General features: G+C 41.1%; 2 protein-coding genes across 2 annotated transcripts; one reads left to right on the top strand and one right to left on the bottom strand.

The window, feature by feature from the left end:
• Positions 1-217: 217 nt before the first annotated feature.
• Positions 218-11,382, top strand: TMEM194B (transmembrane protein 194B). Its single transcript, XM_010192256.1, has 9 exons — positions 218-335; positions 2,069-2,184; positions 3,059-3,287; positions 3,460-3,532; positions 4,565-4,658; positions 5,372-5,486; positions 6,076-6,301; positions 8,826-9,002; positions 11,157-11,382. The coding sequence occupies exons 1-9, from the start codon at positions 218-220 to the stop codon at positions 11,380-11,382; spliced, it is 1,374 nt and encodes a 457-aa protein (XP_010190558.1).
• Positions 11,383-16,877: 5,495 nt separating this feature from the next.
• Positions 16,878-21,939, bottom strand: MFSD6 (major facilitator superfamily domain containing 6). The gene is made up of 3 exons (XM_010192244.1): positions 21,846-21,939; positions 19,422-19,702; positions 16,878-17,097 (listed from the first exon to the last, which is right to left on the bottom strand). Exons 1-3 carry the CDS (start codon positions 21,913-21,915, stop codon positions 16,915-16,917), a joined length of 534 nt encoding a protein of 177 aa, XP_010190546.1. The 5' UTR covers positions 21,916-21,939; the 3' UTR covers positions 16,878-16,914.
• Between the last annotated feature and the right edge of the window lie 351 nt (positions 21,940-22,290).

Raw genomic sequence — 22,290 nt, forward strand, 5'->3', positions numbered from 1 at the left:
TCAGCAGGTACTGGCCTTCCCCGGGGGCGGGGGCGGTCCTGGGGAGGGGTCCGTTTCCCCTGCCCGGGTAGTCACAGGGTGAGGGGGGGAGGCGGCTCTCCACACCACATCCTCTTGAGAACAGGGAGCGGGGCGGACACGCTGTCCTCCCCCGGTTTCTGCCAGTCTCCATCGCCTCCGGCACAGCGCGACCTGCAGCCTCCTGCTTTTACCCAAAATGGCGCTGCCTTACGGCACGGCCGGGGCCGCCGCCTTCCTGCCCACCCCTCCCGAAGCTGTTTCAGGGGCCCGACGCGTCCCTGAGGCGCTTTGCTGTTGTTTCCTGCTTGTCTCATGTGGGTTCAGTTCCTACAGGAATGTCCTGTGCGGTGCCGTGCGGGACAGGCGGGGACGGGCCGGGGAGAGCCTGTGGGAACAAAGCGGCACCGAGCGTTGAAGGAGTAGGGCCTCGCCTCTGCTCCGGGAGCAGCGCTGAGGAGCTGGGTGCGATTGGCACAGGAAGCGGACTTGGAGTCTGTGTTACTCCCTCTTTAACTTTGTTCATGAGAATTGGGTGCAGAAAAGATCGCTTGTTAAAAAGGGCAGCGAAAACCCTAAAGGTGACTCTCAGTTGTAGCAATACATAACTCAAGACACTGCTTTCCCCCTTGCCTTGACATTCCCAAGTCTTAGGCATCTTCCAGATCCTGCAGCAGATGCCGATCCTCTGCACTGCTCATCTCGAAACTCTCGCTTCTCAGAGATGAATGAATCCCTTTGCCAGTTCATCTGATGACTTTTATGGAAGTGCCTGTCAAGAAGTGCAGCCAGCCCTTGTCTGGAGGGTTGTACTCCCTCCTGTTGGATTTGCTGTGGATGAAAATTAATCAGATGTTTAATTTTTCACAATAAGAATGCCCAAATTTTAAGTTTAAACTAATTTACTGTAACAAGATCATCTGTGGACACTTAAATTCTGGAATGACTTAATAAACTTATGTAAGAACATCCACACAGGTATTTTTTTATTGGCTTAATTAAATTGGTTAAAAAATAATCAAGTCCAAGTTCAGCTTCCTTATAGAGACAGGGCAGGTTTTTACCTGCAAACAGTATCTCCTTGTCCAGATTGAGACTGTTTTGTACATGTTAATTTTGCTGTTCTGAGTGTATGACAGTGTGTTAGCAGTTATTACTGAGCTTGGCTTAGACCAACATTTTCTATTCAGTGAGCCAGATGATTCCCTCTGTTCAGATCTGTAATTATTTCCTTTATTCTTCTCTTTAATTATGTTCCTGGAACACTGCGGTAATGCACTGTAGGGTGTATTTTACACATGTATGCAGATTGGAATGTGTGTTACTCTTCAAAGTTTGGTCCATAAATCTCCTAGGTACATTTCTGCTCAAAAGTCTAATTCTGAAGATCGTGGGGGGTCGCTGACATTTCAGGAGAGTTAGGCCAATTAGTATCCCTCACTGGATGACTTACGGCAAGCTATCAGTGCAGTTGCCTTTTTATGTGCCATGGCTGGACTATGTCAGGAAAGTTTGTTTCAAAGAGAAGAGCTGCGTTATTTAACATTCGAAACGTTTCCAAGGGAGAGGAGTATGATTTCTGCCATCAGCAGCCGTGTCATGTGTGCAGTGACTATTTTAATATGTAAGCCTGTTTACCTGCTCAGACTCCCACGGTTGCATTCGCCATTGGTATAAGCATCAGCTCCAGTGGAGTTACACCCACTCGTGCCAGCAGTGGATTTGGCCCAGAGACCCTGTTCCAGTGCCATCAAAACACTGATACCGAAGCCAAGCTTTTATAGATTACATTTTTTAAAAATATCACCCTAGATTAATTTTTTTTCCAAAGGTGTTACAGTTTACTCTGGAGCCTGAATGACTTTGATTAGAAGTCTAATTTGAATTCTCATTTAAATCAGATTGAACATGCTACCCTTCAGCATAGTTCTTATGTTTGATTATCTGTAAATTGTTTGTGATTCCCTCAGCATGTACAACAATGCAATAAAGGAAAATTATACATTTGTATTTGATACATGCTTAAAATTAACTTTTTCTGCCCCTCCAGGTAGAAACTGTAGCTTTTTGCAGGAAATGGATGTCATCCAGAAATGGGATGAAAACTGTTATTGCTATGTGCAAAACAGAACCATTCACTTACAGTACATTTGGTCGACCCTTCAGGTAAGGGGCCATTTTGGGGATCATTCAGATATTCAATACATTTCATGTGAACTTTTGCCAGCAAAGAGTATTATCAGTTCACAAGATCAAAGCAGGACCTCTGTGTTTTAGAGATTTAGCTTGAAACAATATAAAAATCTCTGAACAGTGGAAGCAGTAGCAGCTAAAGGAACAAACTATCTGTGTGGTTCCTTTTTTTTCCCCTGGGCAGTAATGTCTCCAGACAAAAGAAACAGTTTCACTTCATCTCTGTTGCAGGCATTTGCTCTCAGATAGAAGGAAGTGGAACATCTCTGTGTCTGTTCCCAGGACTATTTTCCTCAGGAGCACACTGTGGGTATTTTTCTGAATGGTAGCAGACTATGGTGGTGAAACCTTCCAGCAGGCACACAAGCTTCCTGGAGTAAATGTTTAGAAGCAGGAAACTCCGATTTTTCCCACAACAAATTGCTTGCTGATGTGTTTTCTCCCAGTAGAAGCCTGGTTTATTACCTGTTGCATCACTTTTTTGTAGATGGGTCTTTGTTGCCTAATAGGCCCTGACTGACAGCTCAGAATGAATCACGATTTTCAGGAAGACCATCCCATCTCAAAAGATGGACTAGAACTTTTACCAGTTTGGTGGGGAGAGTTCTAGGAACTAGCAAGAAACCCCAGAATACCCAGCAGAAACATGTTTATATTTAAATTTCTGGTTATGATATCTTTCATCCTCCTTATAGCTCTTCTGTCCCTAACAGGAAGATTGCATTATTAACTACAGTTTACTGATTATCACACGTATGACTTGTATGCTATATAGTTCAGAAAAAAACCCCACAAAACCCCAGTGATTCTGAGCTGCTGCTCTGTGTATTCTGTTCTTTGTTTTTAGGTAAAAGTTAACAGCAGAGAAACGTTCAGGTTTGAGCCTATTTCGGAAAAAAGCAACTGTCGTAATTCAGAAACTGTTTTTGAGTTTGCTGCGTGTGCTGTTCAAATCTTCTGGAAACCAGAGACATCTACAGAAACTTTCATAAACATAAAACAGTATGGAGAGGATATTTGTTTCAAAATACAGCCCTCCAAAACCGAACCGTACACTGTGAGTGTGAAACGAGAAAGTAAGTGAAAAAGCTTTCAGTTCAGATTACAGAGAGCTTGGTATTGCCACTGTAACCGAATGTACCATCTCTTCTGTAACAAGCTTGGGACTTTTCTGTTGATATCTTGTATAATCAGCGTTTCAGATTGAATTAGTCTAAAGTCTATTTCTGTTTTTCCCCCCCTTTTTAGTGCTAGATGGAAAGCTCTTGGTTTTGTTTGTAGCTGGAATTTTTCTGTTCCATTTTGCAAACAGCCTGAGCAGGTGAGTATTGGCTGCTGGTTTTTTACTTTCTTTCCCAAAGTGTGTGCATCTTTGGTCTGTTTTCTAGGCTAAAGTGTTGGTTTTTTGGGAAAGTGAAATAAGGAAACTGAACATATATTTAAAACTTCTTCCTACCATTCGTGTTTGGACGCATTGTGCCATATCTTGGAGGGCTGCACTCAATTAATCACTGAGCTGTGTTAGGGTTCTTGTATCCAAGCTGCTTGCACTGGGCAATACCAAAACAATCCTCAGCAAGCGTGTGGATTCAGAAAAATTCTCTCTCCCTTTTGTAGACCAGTGAGGTTAGCTGAATGCTAAATAATGCTGCATGTGTTATCAGCGGTGCCTTCCTGCAGGGAGAATCAGCAGTGCATTCCTCCAGGGAGAAATGCTTAGGATGAGGTCATCTGGGGCCTTGTTTGCCTCCACCTTTGTGCCAACCTTTCGCCATCGTTCTTTTGATGCATGTTTTGCATAGCATGTAAGGGAGGATACTCAATTATTATAGCAAAATATGTGGCCCATGACTTCAAAGCAAAATGAGTCACAAATTAATTGTGAGGAAGCACCTCTAGAACAAGCAGAGCAGCAGTAGGTTTTATAGAGTTAATTCTGAATTAAAGTGTCAGACTTTATAAATGCATGAGCTTGGGAAAGAAAAAACCATTTGTGAGTTTGTGGAGGTTTGTTACATTTTAAAATACAAAATAATCTTGCAATATAAAACCATATTGATACATAGAAGAAAATTAAATTACTAGAAACTAGAAGGTCAATGCAATCAGAAATAGCGGGAGCTTAAAAAAACCCAACATAGGCTCCTAGCCTGTAACAAATCCAGTGACCTTAAGTATCTGTTGGGAGTTTTTCCTTATACAGATTTAGTATCTAAACTGGGCCTGTTAACCATGCAACTAGAATTCTAACTTACAGCTGTGTTAAGTCCTTGTTGACTGTTTCTACAAATGTTGGCATCTTAACCAATTACAAATTATAGTTCTCACTGTATTCTCTCTTGTTCTCTTGCAGGAGTACCACGTTCTTTTACCTTTCTGGAGTAATACTGGGTGTTCTTGCTCTGCTAGTCTTTGTCCTGTTGACACTTAAAAGGTTTATTCCAAGGGTAAATCTACATTTATAAAACACCATAATAATCACCAGCATCATAATATAGGAAGTGAAGAGTACAGAGCCAGATTCTGTCTTTGCTCTGTTTTTGTGGCCAGGTAACTGCACTGAAATGACTGCAGGATTACTTGCATCAAGTAAATATAACTAGGTCAGAATCAAGTTCTGGTTAGCTTGCCTCTGAGTTTAAACTAATCAGGAGATTGTTGATGTACAAGAAGAGATTATTCTGAAACTTAAATTATTTTTGGGGGGCTGGAGCTAAGCTTACTTTTGAATCTATGAATCCATTTAAATTAAATATAGTTTTAGTGGCAACTAGGACAGATTCTATTCTGTTCACCAGAAACAATCCATTGCAAGGCAGATGTGAATTTTTCCTTTATTTTTACAAAATCCACGCATTCCCACAATACTGCTGAGATATGTTAATTGGGAATACACTGCAGTAGGCTTATATCATGACACTAAGATGTGATACACAAATTCAGAGATGCAGTTGCTCCACTGAGAATCAATAGTGTTTAGCTGTAGCGTGCAGAGCACTGTACAGTGGAAGCCTAACACAAATCATAAGGTAGGTCTACCAACTATCACGTCTAGTTTTGCCTGCGAGTTCCCTTGCACGTAATGGTCCTGATTCTGATTTGACCTTTTCTGATTTTTTGAAGGTGTGTTTGTTTTGTTCTGGTTTTATTTTGTTTCCAGCACAGTACCTTCTGGATCTTAATGAGCGGCTGCTGGATGTCCTCTCTCTATTTTATTTACTGCTTCAAAGAGAATATGCAGTGGTTGTGGTCTGAACACAGAAACTATTTGTTGGGTAAGAAAATTATAAAAAAATGCACTGCAGATTTTGGTTTAATTTAGTGGTTAGATGAATACCTGTCCATAAAAACCAAGATCAAGTGACACATTTATGGAGTACTTTTTTCTCCTAAGCCACACATGTTGGAATATTCCAAAGGATCCTAATCCACTCAAATCAGCATTTAGTCACATTGTGTCACTGAGTACAGAAGTTTGATATAGTGGGCCAGTAGCAGATTTTGCCTCTATAATTTGTTCAGTGATTTGCCACTTTCCCTGTAACAGCAAAAGAGCAGCTATGCTGGTTTGTATTTTGCTGGATCTAGGAACTGGATGCATAAATGGCTAACTGGATGCAGCTGCAGGGGCTGAAAAATCTATTAATCTGGCACTTAACATTCTTGCACGGGGACATCACCTTGTGACTGCACACTTTTGAATATATTTCAGCACATAGAGCATAATGCAGGTATCTATTAAGACAACGCAAGAAACAGCAGGCTGTACTTCACAGCAGTCACAAGCTTTGTGAACCAAACTAATAACGTTTCTATGGGTAATTTGCATCTTTTTCTCCATGTCCCTCTTTTCTGTTTCTACAGGGTATTTTCTGGCTGTTGGAATTGCCAGCTTTGCCACTTGCTACCAGCACGGACCACTTACCACTGAACTGAGCATAACCTTGTTCACATGGACACTACAATTAACAGCCTTTGTCCTAATTTACTGTGGTGTCACCATACCTCAAATTGCATATGCAGTAATAGCAGTCAGCCTCTGCTCAAAAGGCCTGTGTTACCCCCTTGGTGCTGCTTGTCACATAAGCAGGTTTGTATGTGTTTGTGAATGTCCAAGACCCTGTACCACCAGGAAATGCTGGAGGCTGATAATGAAAAATCCCTTACATTTCAATAATGACTTACACATTTCCAGGATTAGTTCACAGTACTGCAGCAGAAAAGGCTTAAAGCCCTGAGACACAGGAATTTAATTATTTTCCATTTGGCAGTTTTAAACATCAGTTTTGTTGTATGGAGAATGGAGAAATGGGACTGTGCTCTTAAATACAAATGTAGCACCTTCTTCTCTGCAGCATATGGTAACCATAACATCTCTGTTTGGTTGATTGATCAGACTGAAGAGATGCTGCCTTGGTTTCATGTGTAGTGAGAGAATCTGCAGGTAACTTGTACTGAATCTTACGGGACAAGACAGTGTACTGTCACTGAGGAAGCAGCTGTTAAAACGTGACAGTCCTTGTAGGTTAGATAGTGCAGAGTTCAGAGACTCAAACCCTGGAGAATGAAGAAATGCGACTGTGCTCTTAAATACAAATGTAGCCACCTTCTTCTCTGCAGCATATGGTAACCATAACATCTCTGTTTGGTTGATTGATCAGACTGAAGAGATACTGCCTTGGTTTCATGTGTAGTGAGAGAATCTGCAGGTAACTTGTACTGAATCTTACGGGACAAGACAGTGTACTGTCACTGAGGAAGCAGCTGTTAAAACGTGACAGTCCTTGTAGGTTAGATAGTGCAGAGTTCAGAGACTCAAACCCCATGTGCACAAAAGTAATGTTTTCCATTGATTTTCATTTTCCAAGGTTATTATCCAAGATGTACACATCCACCTTTAATTCATGGAAACAATCTGTTATCACCGTGGAGACATATTCCCATATTCCCAGAGCCCCATTTATATTGTGGCATTTGGAATGGGAACTGCTAACACTACGTAGACTTTTAAGTTCCCTAAGTATTTTCATTAGCAACATGGCAACAATCTGTTTGCTCATCCTTGAATTTGAAGTATGCTTTATCATAAATACAACACTCAAATTAGCATTCTAAAGAGTCCTGCCAATTTACATTTGGTTTTTTTTACCTTCAGTGATGGCATCCAGAGTAAGAGTCTTTAGTGCAGGCTGTTCCATAGCTGTGGACTTCTGCTGAACTGCAGAGAACCAGGAAGAGGCAAAGGCTAGAACTGGCATAACCCAAAGAATAAAACCCAAATAATTTATTTTTTTAGTCCTTTACACATTGTTTAGTTTTGAAGAACATACTGCTTTGCTCTTGTGCTCTTTTCAGATGTTGAGGTGTGGACTGGGTTGAAGCTTCTTTATTTTAGGTCGAATTTCTCTTTTGTTGAAGACTGATTTTTGCTAGCAGCTGAGAAGCACCGTTTCAAAAGCAACAGATAGGATCAATAGTTACCTGATGTAAGCAGGTTCAGCTCACTCTGAAATCCGCAAGATTTGGCTACGAGTTTGGCATACCTGTTTTAACCTGAAACACTCTGGTGTGTTCTCCCTGGGAACCTCTTTGTTTTTCATTACTTGATTCTTCTACCAAGCCAAGAAGCACTGAAATACAGCTCGACACATTTCTTGGGAGAATGATAAGGGTTTGGTTTTTTCCCCCCGTTTCAAAACACTAAGCAGCAGCACCAAACTGTGAGGCCATGATACACATGTTCATGATGTACACGTGATACACAGTTCAGAGCAGTAGATACATCAGAGTAACTAAGAATCTTGCATTATTTGCTGTTAATATCAGTACTGATCCCACTGAGCCAGCACAAACTTTACCATTTGACCTGAACAAGGGCTCCAGTTCATGCTTGCTTTACAGGGAAATGAGGAGGGATGTTGAATGCTGCTGGTTGGAGCAGGTGTTTCTATGCAGAGCTGAAAGTTTTATGGGCATCCAGCCCTTGCTTATCTTAACTCATCACAACATTTAAATTGAAAGCAGTCGACAGAAGGGAACAGAACATGGCACACTTTCTAATTGATACCTAATTATATTATACATCGCTACGCAGCAGCTAAAAAAACATCAGATTGTAAACATTTTGGCCTCAGACTACTCAGTTTTGTAATTTAAAGCAAGATTTAAGAGAAGCGATCTTGTAAACAACATGAACAACTCATAACAGAGCATTGCTTATCTTCAAACTTACATATGCAGACTGGGTTTTGATTCAGCCTATGTCTCTGCACAGACACATTTTGCATATTGCACCTAAAAATGGCTGAGCAAGCAGCCATCTATTTATGAGATTTTAGTCCATGCATACAGCATAAGAAGCTGATCCAAAGCTCATTTGAAGCTCACTAGATATCATTCTGTGGAATTCTACAACTTCAGTTTAAGACGCAGGGTAAACAGGCTGGCAAACATCAGACACCCTGTACTAAAATTTTAATGCAAGCACGTAGCCTGTCCTCTTAAAAAAGATAAAAGTGATGAATGCGTGTTAATAGGTAGTAGAGGAAAAAGGACAGACTATAATTATTTGTCAGAAGACTTTAGAAACACTAATTGTTTTCATTTCGTTCTAGAAAAATGAAGACTCACTTTAAATCAGAAAAAATAGTGTTTAAACGCCTTACTGAAGAGGAGTATCGAGAACAAGGTGAAGCAGAAACTGGCAGAGCTCTGGAGGAGCTGCGCTTGTCCTGCAGGAACCCTGACTTCCCATCGTGGTTAGCTGTATCCAAACTCCAGTCCCCACACAGGTAAGACAATCTGGCTTCTCTAAAGCAGGAAACACATTGTACAGATGCTGTTACACAGCAGAGCCAAATGCTACTTCAGGCACTGTTCCAGGTGCATTTCTCTTGCATGCAGTCAGATGTGCAGGTAGCTTTATCTTCTTGAGTAACCCCACTGTGGATTGCAGCCACAGCTCTCAAGGGTATTACTTGCTGGTGGTATTAAAGCCTGTTTCTTCCTCTCTGATCTTAAATTGCTCTTGAGAGTTTGCAGACATTCCCAGCTAATTCATGGTAATGGCAGCTTTCCTTAAAACTTAAAAGCTTCCTACAATGCCTGTGTGAGATCCTACAGAGTGACTCAGGTGGCTGTCTAACCAGTGAAATGCCCCATTCTGCAGTTTTTAGAGCAATACACTTCTGCATGGTCTACACTTGGGGCAGACTGAAGATACATGCTCAAATATTAGCTGTATTAAGCTCTCCAACTGCAAGCTTTCACAGCTAAGGAATCCTATTACTTGAAATATCAACCAATATGTAAGACTAAGGATACAGAGAAAGAAAGAAAGGTCTGCACCTATGAAGTATAACAGAAGAGCTACTTCAGACATAGCTTAAGAGGCAAACTTAAGACAAAGAAGGGTTGTGAAGGGTCAGATAAGTGCAGCCAGAAAATCTTGCAGAATATAAAATTAATCATAATAGCAGTGTATTTCTGTCAAAGCCAAAACTTCAAGATAGAAGAAGCAGAGTTTCACATATTAGCAAACCACAAAGACTTGGCCCTTACCACAGAACCAAGTGTCACAATTTCAAAGGAGCCCCAGTCAGCTTGGAATTTAATAAATAAAAAGTTAAAACTAACTTCAGAAACTTCATCTTCCTTGGATGGGCACACAGACAGCCTCTCTGCCAGGTTTTATAGATTTACTGTTAAACCATCTTATTTTCTAAGCTACTTGCTTTCTGTAGCATGATTGAAAAAAAAAGTGAAAACTTACTGCAGTATTGTAAAACAAAACACTGCCAAATGCACAAAACAATTGCGACACGTGTATTTTCTAGCCATCACTTAGTTAATATGGTTCTTATAAACTGTTCACTAAAAAAATACAAAAATAAAAAGGAGAACCAACAGCAGTCCAGTTTAAAGTTGAGTACCCTTTCAAGCTTCCATTAAGCATCAGAAGATAGCTCAACATGAGGCAAACCTGTCAAACACAGCCAGTCCAATGCTGTTCCCCATTTAGACCAACCGTGCTTCCAAGAAGAGTGAGGTGACAACATTCATCTCACAGAAATGTTAAGTCTAAAATGCAAATTATTGATCGGTTTACCAGAACTCCAGAATGTAGCTGCATTTCCTTTTTCTTACATTTCTCTGATGCTGTCGACACTTACCCAGGTGTCAGAACTGCCGTCTGTTTCCACACGCTTGCCAGAAACCTCCGGCTCCATTTTCTCTCTTCAGTGTAGTTGTCCACTGAAAGTAAGATCTGTGGTGAGCCGAAATGTAGGGATGATGCTAGGTTCCTGCTTTGTTCTGCCAGACCTGCAGTTTGGCATTTACTTGGAGCAGCTGCAGAATTCCCAGTCTGCAGCTCCAGGTTCACCAAACGCAGGAATTCTGTGGGAAGACTTTAGCCCAGCTTGCTCAGTGTCCATGCAGCACCAGAAGCGAAGTGATCGCACAGCAATGTAGGAATGTGAAGTTCTCACCATTTTTCCTCTCATTAGCAGTGTCAACTTACCTGAATTCTTACAGCCTTTGTCTGAAATATGCTACAGCTTTCATTTATCTTTAGAAGCTAAAGTACTATCTATCCAACTGTACAAATGCTTACTCTGGATTACCCCACGAGTACTGACAAGATGTGAAAACGAAGTTAGATCTTCTTGCTTAGTCACAAGACCTTGCAGATGGCCTCTGGAAGAGCAAAAGTTACTTATACAGAAAAAATGAGGCAGGAACACAAATCTTCAGGGTTGCTGCCATCCCTTGTGACTCACTCTGTTGTTCAGGATGCTCAGCTCATGCTGCAACTTCCCCTCATGTGCACTGCCTGGGGCCATGTCCTTACAACATCCCTGCTTAACCGGCAGCATCCCCTGCATTTACAATGGTTTTTTTTTTCACTTCTCAGCTGATCACTTCTCCCTTTAAAAATTTGGCAGGTTTGCAGGTTTTGTTCTGGGATCTCCCCACGTCTCACCTGCAGAAACAAAGGCACATGAGGAGGAATACGGCATTGGGAGCTTCTTCCTGGAAGAGCAGCTCTTTGAGACAGGGGCAGAATCTGAGCAAGATGACCCAGCTAGTTCCGTCCATGAAGGAGAGGAGGAGGATGAAGATGAAATACATAAACAAATCTCATTTCTATATGCTACCGAGCTGCTCTGAGCTTTGGGAAATAACAAAAAAAAGGAGAGGGGAAAACACACTCGTCGTAGAAAGGAAGGATACAGACTGAGAACTCACGCTTGGTGATTTCTTGTGGTTGCTGGTGGACAAACAGGGATTTTTGAAAAAACTCTTTCCTGTATCACTGATGTTGCCTGATTAGAGCAACAGAAGGGAACCATAGGGGCTGTCTGGGTGCAGAGGATTCTCATGCTATCGGTACTTCAACTGCGGAAGTAAATGTTCCTTATTTCCAAAGCAAGCACTGACAGCAGCCAGGGTGCCTTGTTTTTCCAAGGATACTACCTCTAGAAAACAGAGACTCTGTCTTGGCCCTTTTCATTGTCAAGTCCTCTGTGCTGAGCACTAGAGGGAGGAAAAGCCATCATTAATGGTCTACTTTTACTAAGTATCCTATGTGTCAACAACTTTAATAATGCTGTTAGTGTGCTGATAAGCTGTTTTTATTGCTTGTGAGACTTTTCAGTGCTAAAGATCAATAGAGAGTTAACACAGCTGAATGAGATTTGTTTGCTCTTCTGGCTCGGTTTGCTCTCTGTTAGCTTCATTTTGCCTCTCCACGTTTGTTCCAAGCTCCTCTTACTCTTCCGAACTCTGCCTGACTTTCCACCCTCTGCGTGTATTGTTGTGTTCTTGGTCTCCGCTCTACTTACACTGCACTTTGTTCTTTCCATGTCTTTGTTTCTTCACATACTCTTCTTCAGTCCCCTGCTTCTCCACCTGTGACAACTGCAGATGATTTAGGAGAAGATTTCTATGCTGTGAATGTGTTTGTATTATTGCTTTCAATTTCACTGTCACCTTACCTCAGAGAGGCCCTGCCCTCCATTCCAGGCCTCTCCACAGCCCAGAAAAGTCAACAAAGGTTGAGGCTGTTTCAGCTGCTTGGAAAAACTGCTGTCAGCAGGGCCAGAGTGGTGCTTTAACCATATAATTGGGAATACAGATAACGCACATGTAGCTCCATGAGCACTGTCAAAGTTCGCTCATTCAGTAAAAAGTGGAGAGTAACTCCTGGCAAAACCAGGAGGGAGAGGTGTCTGACTCCTACCTCCCCTTCTTTGTCCCTCTTCAGGACTTACCATAGGAAGTGTGCAGGGAGGAAGAGGGAAGAACAGGGAGAGAAATGTAGACAGTAAAATGTCTTTCAAGTTATGTATTACACAATCCTAGGTTAGGAAGTAGATCAAGTCCCCTCAGTTCATCCACCTGCACAGGTCATTCCCTGCTTTTGTTCTTTACACTATCCTTATATTCTTCTATCCTCGCCTTTCTGTTTACTGTCTGCAAACTGCAGAAAACAAAAGGCCATTAATTCTGTCACCATCCAATCTTACAAACCCACCAATGTGGGTGGCGGGAAGCAGTCCACAACACTCAAAAATATAACAGGAGAGTTCTGTTCGGGAAGGCCACTACTAGCAAGGCAGCGTCCCCTTTAAGGGAGGCAGCTACTACCAAATTCACTGCTAAACTGCCACCCACATTCTGGAAGTCAGGCTTGGCTTGGTGGGTTCTGCCACTAGCAAGAAGCTGGCAGCATGAGCTGCTGTGAAAACAGAGCGAAGGTTCATTATCCTGCATGGTTTGGGAGAAGGATGGAAACTCCTCTGAACGATTATCTTAGTAGACTAGAGATTTGTTTTACCTTTGCCTGTGTTGCCATCATGAAAATGAAGTATTCAGAATTTACAGATTACTCAAAAAAGGATACTTGAAGGGATGTCTTAAATGTTTTTTCAGTGTTCTGAAGTACACAAGTGTTTTCAGTGTACTTTGTAGCTAGCTAAGGACCTTCATCCATGTCATTTGAGACCAACAGGGAAAATGAGATTTATTCTAGCTTAAACCCACAGTTTTTCAGGATTTCCTCTCTCTGCTGAGGTAGCGATGATCATTTTTCCATAAGTATGTAATATGTATTTATATACAATAGCCCAGATAATACATTAAGGTAATATTTTACCTATGCAATATGTTAAACAAAAAAAGCTCCCGAAAAATAGGCAGTTATATTTTTCAGGCACTGTCCCTTTTTAAAAACTATTTCGAACAATACCAGCTACACCCACTCCCAAAAGGAACAAAGATTTTAAAACCACCAACCCACGTTTTATGAAGTTGCCATGTCCCTCATTTGCCAGGGATGGGTAAATACTACCCAAAGCAGAGCAGGTAACTACCAAGTACACCCAAGACAGAAATGCAGCAACACATGAGAAAGATGACAGCTGCTTTAGTGGATAGCTGATACTGACCTTAGAAATGTCCCCAAGCCTGTTCCATAAACAAAACCCACCCAAACCAACTGCTGTCATTGGAGCCCTTTACCAGCAGTGAGTTCACTTGCACGGTGCTCCTGTGATACAGAGATTACACAGGTTTACTGAAACACAACTGTCAAGTACAGTCCAGTGTTCAGCCAGGAAATCAGAACAGAATCTGGATGTTAATCCATTGCCTTAACCATTATAAAAGCCTTTCTTCCTTAACAAAGGATGAGTTCCATTTATCTTCTCTTTCACGGTGTTAAGAAAAAGTTAGAATTTCGTATTTGTTTTGTAGTCATGGTACAGCGTGTTCAATGTACTGTGCTGTATTTTTAAGATTTTTTTAAAAATAAAAGTGTTTTCCAGCTGTGTGGTTTTCTCTTATGCATTTACTCTTTTCAGAGCAGCAGAAGATACGACGAGGAGCCAAGCTAACTGGGTACGTTTATGTCCCAAGGTTTTCTCCCTTGCTGCAGATTTAAGAAACGCCAACTGTGCATTAGCTGTGGTTACTCCAAAACAGGCTGTCCCCTCTCAAAAGCACCTCCCTGAAGGAACTTGCCTTTCCAGTTCTCCCCTCCTGACAGATCCGAACCACCACAAAGCCAAATTTGTGAGGTCTGGCAGTTACACACATGTGAACAACAAAACAAAACTATGATCTCTCCCTGTCATTGCTTTTGTATACATACAAATTAAGCATTTGAAATAGTAAAAATGTAACTGCCCTACACCCAAGATAAACACAAATTCCAGACAATGTGCCACTGTATAGGGCAGGTGCAATAGTGCAAATATCAGGAAAAGAAACTGGAAGTGCTTTCATACAGGCTGACATGACCTGGACTTAGCAGCCTCTACCTCAAAACTACCAGGCAGCAAAAGGAATCCAATTCTGACTTTCACTCATGATGTCCTGCACACTTCTGTATCGGCCTGTTCATGATGCACACTGGTGTGCATCCCTCACATCCTCCTCACCCCATTCAGGGAAACTGTGCCTGCAGTCAGGTTTTATCACGAAACGGGTTTTAACTCTGTGCAAAAGTAGTTCCCAGGCTCTAGCAAAAGGTAATTATTGCATAAAATAATGATATATTATTTTCTGCAATGATAATTACCAAATACAGTTCAAGTGGTTATGTTCACTGCTGGCACCATAATAAAAGCAAATGCAGTAAAAGTTCAGACTGATACTATTAAATACATTATGGATATTTTATATTTCTTACCACAGATTTTACAGTTTCACAAATATCAAAACCCAGGTGTACATGTCCATTTTGCAACATAGAATGACTATACAATTCCAAAAAGAGCAGGCATTTCAAAGACACGATTCTGAAGTGTAAACACGGTGTACAAGCTCTTCGCCTCACAATCCAGGTGCTATGCGGTAGCAGCTGAGGTAACGCCGTACAGCATGAACTCAACAAATGGTTGGTTTGCCTCAAGATGGTTTTTAGCATCCTTCTGTCCTGTCACCTGTTCAGTCTGTAGCTCTCCCCCAAGTTATACAAACATACAATAAATACATTTCTGATTTTAAAGGACACTTAGACGAGTCATGAGGATTTATGTGAGTACAGTACATTTAAGTTCAAGTGCAAAAAAAGTAACTAGTGGCTAGTCATTGATGTTTCTTTTTGTAGTCTATGGTGTTGGTCCCAGGCACCACCAGAACATGGGTTGTTGTAAAAGCACAGCTAAAGCACAGTTACAGGACACCCCTTCAGTCAAGCTAACTGGATGTCAAAATGGGTAAAACTGTGCACCCCCTTTCCTGCTTAGCTGCTGCCATCTTCCTCTCCCCTAACCCTGTTCTCCTGTTGGTCTTGCTCTGGATCACTGTACAGTCCCACAGCACACACCTTCCCCACGGAAGGCCCAACACATCACGTACATCTGATTTCGAGGAGGGCTGAGCAATACTCAGTCCTGTAAAAAGTCCCGAGTGCTCAGAATCTCCCAGGAACAAGCTGTTAATATAAGCAAATAGGCCAAACCACTGTCCTGACCCCCTCTCCCGCCTCCTCCTTGAGCCCAAGGATATCCCTCCAAGCAGCAATTTTTACTGTGCACCAGCAAGTGAGCCAGCTGCAATTAATAGTAAAAAGCGTAACAAAACATAATCCGAAGTCTTCCAGTGTCATGACATTGGGCAAAGTAATTTCCTAAACATACTGCAATTTAGTTAAGTTTGCTTCCTCCTGAGAATTTTTCTCTCTACTCGATTCCTGCCTCAACAGCTTTGCCCCTATAATCCTAATCACTAAGATTTTTAGGTGATTCCTCCCTACCCCTCACCTTCCCTAGGCACTTAAAGCTTACTGTTTTCTTAATAAATAACCACAGTAACTACACTGCATTAAATAAACCATTGTATAGATGTTGAAATAAAACAAAAAACCCAACAAAACAAAAAGACAGTGTGTCCATTTAAACCCTTGATCAATCTCAGGTTGTGCAATCTTGATCAAAGATTCTTGTCTCAGTACAACATCAAACCTAAAATTACCCAAACACACACAACCTACACGCACCTGAAGGGCTGCAAGCACAGAGGTTAACTTCTTCAGAAGCCTTCCTCCAGCTTTTCTGTTTCGCTAAAACGCCTGTTCAAAATTTTTGCTTTGCAGAACTAAACCCTTATCTCAAACAAGATAGCATAGCTTCAAATACATATTCTTCGAATATGCGTGTGTTTTACTTAATCCATGAAGATACGCTTGTTAAAGCTACTCTGTTGCTGAGAAATCTTTACAGAGACAGTTTCATGCTGTTCCTATATTTATTGGATCTTATATTTTCTAATAGACGATGCAGGGAAACTCATTTTCTCTCCTAAGAAGTCTTCTAATTTTGTCTTGGGAACAAATTCAAACAAGAAAATTACCCAATCAAGTCACTCTGTACCTCAACAAGTGAGGCGTGAACTCCATTTTCCTACAGACTGCAAAGAGATCTCATAGCACTTGACTCAGCTTTAGCAAAGCGGCCAAGAATCCTTCCTGCCTTTAGATCTGGCCACATCACTTCCCTCAAGAATTCCGAACTTTTAGCTTCCCTGCTCATGTTGCTCTGTGTAGTCATATGAATATTCTTTATATAGTTAAAAGCTTGCACTGCATCACATTATGATCGTTAAGATGAAGGAAGTCCTACTTTTGAGCTCCTACTCCAGCGTTTCCCAGGTGAGAAGCAGAATTCCATGCACTGGATTTGATAAGATGAGCGCGTCTCAGGGCCCTGCCGCAGCAGGCTGAGCATCATGATCCGACACAACGGGGTCGCCATCTACTTGGGAATCTGATGTTGCTGTAGGTGTTGGTGCTGAACAATTTCTGGACTGCCCAGAATCTGTTGGATTTTGGGCCTGTCTTGCTGAGCTGGCTGATGAAGCACTGCAGTCCTCATTGATTTTCTAAAGAGAGGGAAAAGGATTGCATGCAAAAAGTAAGTGTAAGCACTCATGACGCTGTCCCCAGTGGTACACCCCCAGATGCATTCAGGCACTTCTGGAAACTCACAAAGCACTTACTTTGAATGCCCGCAACATAACAAATCAAACTTAAAGAAGCAAAGCAAAAGTAGTACATTTAAATCCAGATGACACTAATAACAAGCAGACAGTAGCTTACCTTCCATCTCTTTTCCTAACTGCACTTTCCCAAGAAGCATGCAAAAAACAAACTTGTTGTGTTTCAAGGGGAAAAAAAACACAATTAACTGGACTTCAAAGTGTTCAGACAAGATCATTCTTTTGACCAAATCATTCTATGATTTTTTGTCATGCTCCTCAAATATAGCTCTCCTGAATTGTACCCTCCCTCCCCAAGATCCTGCTCAGACTTTCTGAATGGCAGAACTTCTGCAGTACTGATGTTCAGTTCCATCTGGTCTACTCAAACAGGCCTCACTAAGGAACATAAGAGCACACTGAAACACTGGTTATGTTCAGAACCAGCGCTGAAACAGCGAGCCTTCACACTAATGCACTTCACATTAGAAGATGACATGCTATCTATGATTATAAAAATCATTTTTGTCACTAATTCCATTTCCTGTGCACTGACCCTCCTTCCAAATGATCTATTTTCATTTTAAGGAGGCTATGGAACAAATTTATTAAGAGAGCTGGGCAGCCTTTTTCTGGTTTCATTATTTTAATATCACCAGCCAAAAATGAACAACTGAGCACAAAACCTGAAATGTTTTGGAGCAGGTTTGTCCTCTTGGGGCACTGAAACAGGGATAAGAAATTTTGGAGAATACAGATGATGAAGAAAATAATACAATAGGGTGCATTGAGTTTTGGCACATCAACAAGAACTACTTTTATATCAGCACTGTGTTTTTACAAGAAGGAAAGGATAATGAAGAGATCATGTGCCACAGAGAACAGGCACGAAAGCCTTGCTGGCCTCTTCACGGTTCTCAGTGAGGTGGCTGGGTCGTGTCCAGCAGTGCTGGACAAGTCCCTCTCAAACACCACAACACTGCAAAACATTCTTTTCTTGCCATGCTTATTGCACAAATTCTGTGTGACTGCTCTTCTCTGATTTAAAAAGGGACAGTTTACACTAACCAAGACTCTGAGGACATTTACCAATGGGAAACAGAGCGGTGTGTCAGGACAAATTACTCTGTGTCAGAGACTGTATCTTCAGTGGCACTACAAAAGAGAACATGTTCTTTGACTCAGGGAGGTTCAAAACCAAACAAAAAACCCAACCAACCTAAAGCAGAGATGCCTGTAATATATTTTCAGGAATAAACACAAATAAGGCAGGCAGGAGATCGCTGACCAGGTGAAATTCCTACACACTCTGCTCTGCTGATTCACACTCGTATCCCAAACTACCCATTTCTAAAGACAACAGTTACGGAAAAAGCGTTTCTGTGTTTACGCCTACCATGTGCATAAGAAGGAACCTCACTCACTCCTGCCAGACAGGTAAACACAGTGGTTGTAACGTGAACCATGCTGTTGCTCTGAAACTCGCACTGACAGCATTTCCCTGCTTTGTTAAGCTCCATTCTGAAGGGCATATTCAAAGCATTAGAAGGTAGTTCAAGGTCCAAGCCCACCCAATCATGGATGAAGCTATTAAAAGGTATTCTGAGGGGAGACTGGACAGAAAGGAAATGGTGGAAAGTAAGCACCAGCAATCAGACGTTGTAAGTCACAGAATGGCTCTTATCTGGGGTAACTCTAGATTTTCAAAAAGATACTAACTTTGTTTGAACAGAGGGCTCTGTATTCCACCAGTACTTGTCTGGAGCACCTATGTGTGTGACCTGGTAGACATCTGACAGCACCACCCAAGGAAGCAAAACTAAATAAAAATCACTTTACACTCTCTTAAGCAGCTGTGCATCTTCATGTTCACTTACCACCTTATGAATTTTGCAAAATGCATAATCTGCACATTCCAACTACTGTGAAAACAAATGGAAATTTAAGGGGAATTTCAGTGCATCCAAGCTTGTAAAACACAGTCTCTTTCTATGTCTCTCCCTCTCCTCTCATCTTCAGGAAGATAATACTTGCAAAAATAGCTATTCCTGCTGTACTATACATAGAAAACAACTCTATTTCATGCAGTATTCCAACTACCACGTCACAGCTCCAAATTTACTACAAGCTGATGGAGAATACCTACCAGGTACTAACAGATTTACACAGCTGTAAAGGTTTTCAAGTATCTAATAAAGACAAGAACTTCCTGTACATTAGAAGGTTACCTGCAAAGGCTGATTCTCGGGAGTTGGATTGGTTTTGGAGAGTTTAACCATCTCTTTTATCTGGTAGACAGCATAAGCCAAGGTGACCCAAGGAGAAGAGCTGATGCCCCAGGCAGGTTTGTTCACATCCTCTTGCTCTTCTTGGTGTTTAGTTTTCTTTTGAGGAAGCCTGGGCTCAGTCCGAGGCATGGTATCTTCCGACTGCTGCTGCACAAGGTCAATAGTTGCTATGGGAACAGGACTGGAAGGCACTGGGATCCTTTCCGCCAGCATTGTCTTTTCTAAAGTTTAAAAACAAAGCAGTCACTCGAAAAGCCAACGGACTTTTAAAAAGTGAAGCAGACAATGGACTCTAAGTGTTTCTTGCTTGCTCAATATGGTTATCATAACTGTACTGAGAGCAGGATGCTGGCACAAACAGCCAGGAGCGAGACACGCCACAGCCTCGTTAAGAGAAACACGACGTGGACGTTAAGGCTGTTCTGCAGCTGCAGCAACGTATTCTGGATGTCTGCATAAACAGGAGGGCTAACGAGTACGAAGCAGTCCATTTGCTCCCAGGTAGCTATTAGAAATTTGGATTTTCATGTTACATCTAAGAAGTCATTTCTGAGTTACATGCAAATTGAAAGGAAGACTTTTCAACTTGTAGCAGACTCCTTTCTCTGCATAAAGCCTGCATCTTACACCTCACTCATACTCAAAACTAACACCAGCTTCAAACAGGAACCATTCGGTGAAGTCACACACTTACATCACCAGAACAGCTGTTTCTGATCTTAAAATATCTAAATCTACTGGTTTGACTTAAAGTTGTTCTACATGTTGATCATTTTTTTAAAATTTATTTAAGGAACAAACCATCCCTCCATAGTTACAATGGAGTTACGCAACTGGTGAGAAAAGAACAAGGTTGACACACTGGAGGAGACAAGTTATCTGTTGCAGAGTTTCAGGTAAAGGAAGAAATCCTCCCAGCAGACCTTCACATCTAAGGTCTTCTGACAATCTGAAATAGTTCTTACAACTGTCTTGAAACATCATCTATAAAATGACTGTCATGACCCAACACAATGTGTCTTACGATCCTGAAGAGCCATTTATATATGAACAGTAATTAAACCAATTGTCAGAAACTGTTGGGTATTTTAAGCAATAGCTGTATGTTCTGTAAGACTCTGTAAATAACACATTCTGTAAAATTTGAGAAAATATTTCTTCTAAGTAGAAATGTTTTACAGATTAAAAAGACATCTTTTTTCAAAGTTATAAAAATCTATTTTGTTTACAGACTCTGAGATAGCACTGCATATTTTAAGCAATGGCTGGATGTTCTCTAGGAGTGAAGAAATGAAGAGACTAATCCTGCTCACACTTGACCACATGTTTAGTTTTACCCATCTAACTGGTCTGGTTGAATGCAACCTAATTATTGCCATGCTTAAAATTAAGATACACAATGTTAACGTGGGTAGTGTGTATCAAATGAAAACCAAACTGAAAGAAACTAAATAGAATAAGACCACTAAGAACAAACTATTCTTTTGTAGGTTCGCGTGTAATTAACCAGAAGTTGATGGGAAACTGAGGCAGCAAATACCCTTTGCACCTTTCCCATTATCATTTCAACAGAGGTGAAGAAAATTTTAGCAAAATAAATATTTGAACACTTCAGTACAGGCAACTTGATAATTAGTCAAGGACAATTCGTTTACTATTCCAGCTAAAGAAAACTAACTTTCCTTAAAGCTTTCCTTAAAACTAACTTTACTTAAAGCTCATACTGGAAAGTAATACTTGGGTAAAAAGCAGCTCAAAAATTCTTGACTTTTTAGAACTTGCCACAGTTTTATTATCTTTGTAAGAATCAGATCTATGCTAAATCCTTAACTTTGCACCAAGTATTTAATTTCTGATTAGCCTTTATATTAATAAAGGTGGAGATGAAAAAGTTCAAGTTCCACCTGAGGGGAGATTTCTTCAGTGCCAGAACAGAACTGAGGCAGCTATAGGAGTCCGAGTCTTTCGAAGCCACATCTACAATTTCTGGCAGAGGTGGCCTGGACTGGTAGAATACAAGAGCATGCAGTGGTCAAGGTGACCTTAAAGAACCGAAGTGACTGAAATGACTCACTCTAGCTGTTAAGACTGACCTAAGGGATTCCTAGAACTGAGAGGACATACAGGCAGTAAACTAAGTTATGCTTTCCTCCTATCAACACCCAAGAACTCAATGCTGCCCTTCGTACAGCAGCACCACTTCAATTTCCATCATTGCTCAGTAAAAAACTTCTTACTTGAAAACAAACTGCTTTGTCAAGATCTGAGTAAAGACATACAAAATTAAAGCTGCAGGGAGCAGCTTCAGAGATACCCTTTTTTCACTAGCTCTAATTTTGTAGTGTCAGTGACATGAATATTTACCTTCTTCTTCGTCAGGAACCATCAGCCACTGGATCAACGCAAATAGAAGAAGAATCACTAAACAAGCCATCCCTATTCCTCTGAATGTGGCAGCAGGACCTGGAATGAGATTTAATTTTTAGTAAGTTGAGAATCCACTCACTTAATAAAATAAGTCAGCATTATGTGCTCCTTGGGTATGTATTGACCCATGTAGACTCTTACTAGTTTGTTTCATTACATTTTCTTCCTTCAACACTTCTTCAATGAGCTTTGCAAAGGATTTTTAACCAAGTAATTAGATCCTGGTTTGTTCATTGAAAGGCTGCATAATATCAACCTCTTCTGCCACAAAGGATTCATTCATCTTACTTGCAGATCAGGTTGGAGATTTGCTCACACAATACTAAAAAGATCTAGGCATAATCCTATTTCCCCAGTATAAATTGGGGAAAGACCTTTTGGA

This window comes from Mesitornis unicolor, unplaced genomic scaffold (assembly GCF_000695765.1).
Source record: "Mesitornis unicolor isolate BGI_N332 unplaced genomic scaffold, ASM69576v1 scaffold48480, whole genome shotgun sequence".
Lineage (NCBI taxonomy): Eukaryota > Metazoa > Chordata > Aves > Mesitornithiformes > Mesitornithidae > Mesitornis > Mesitornis unicolor.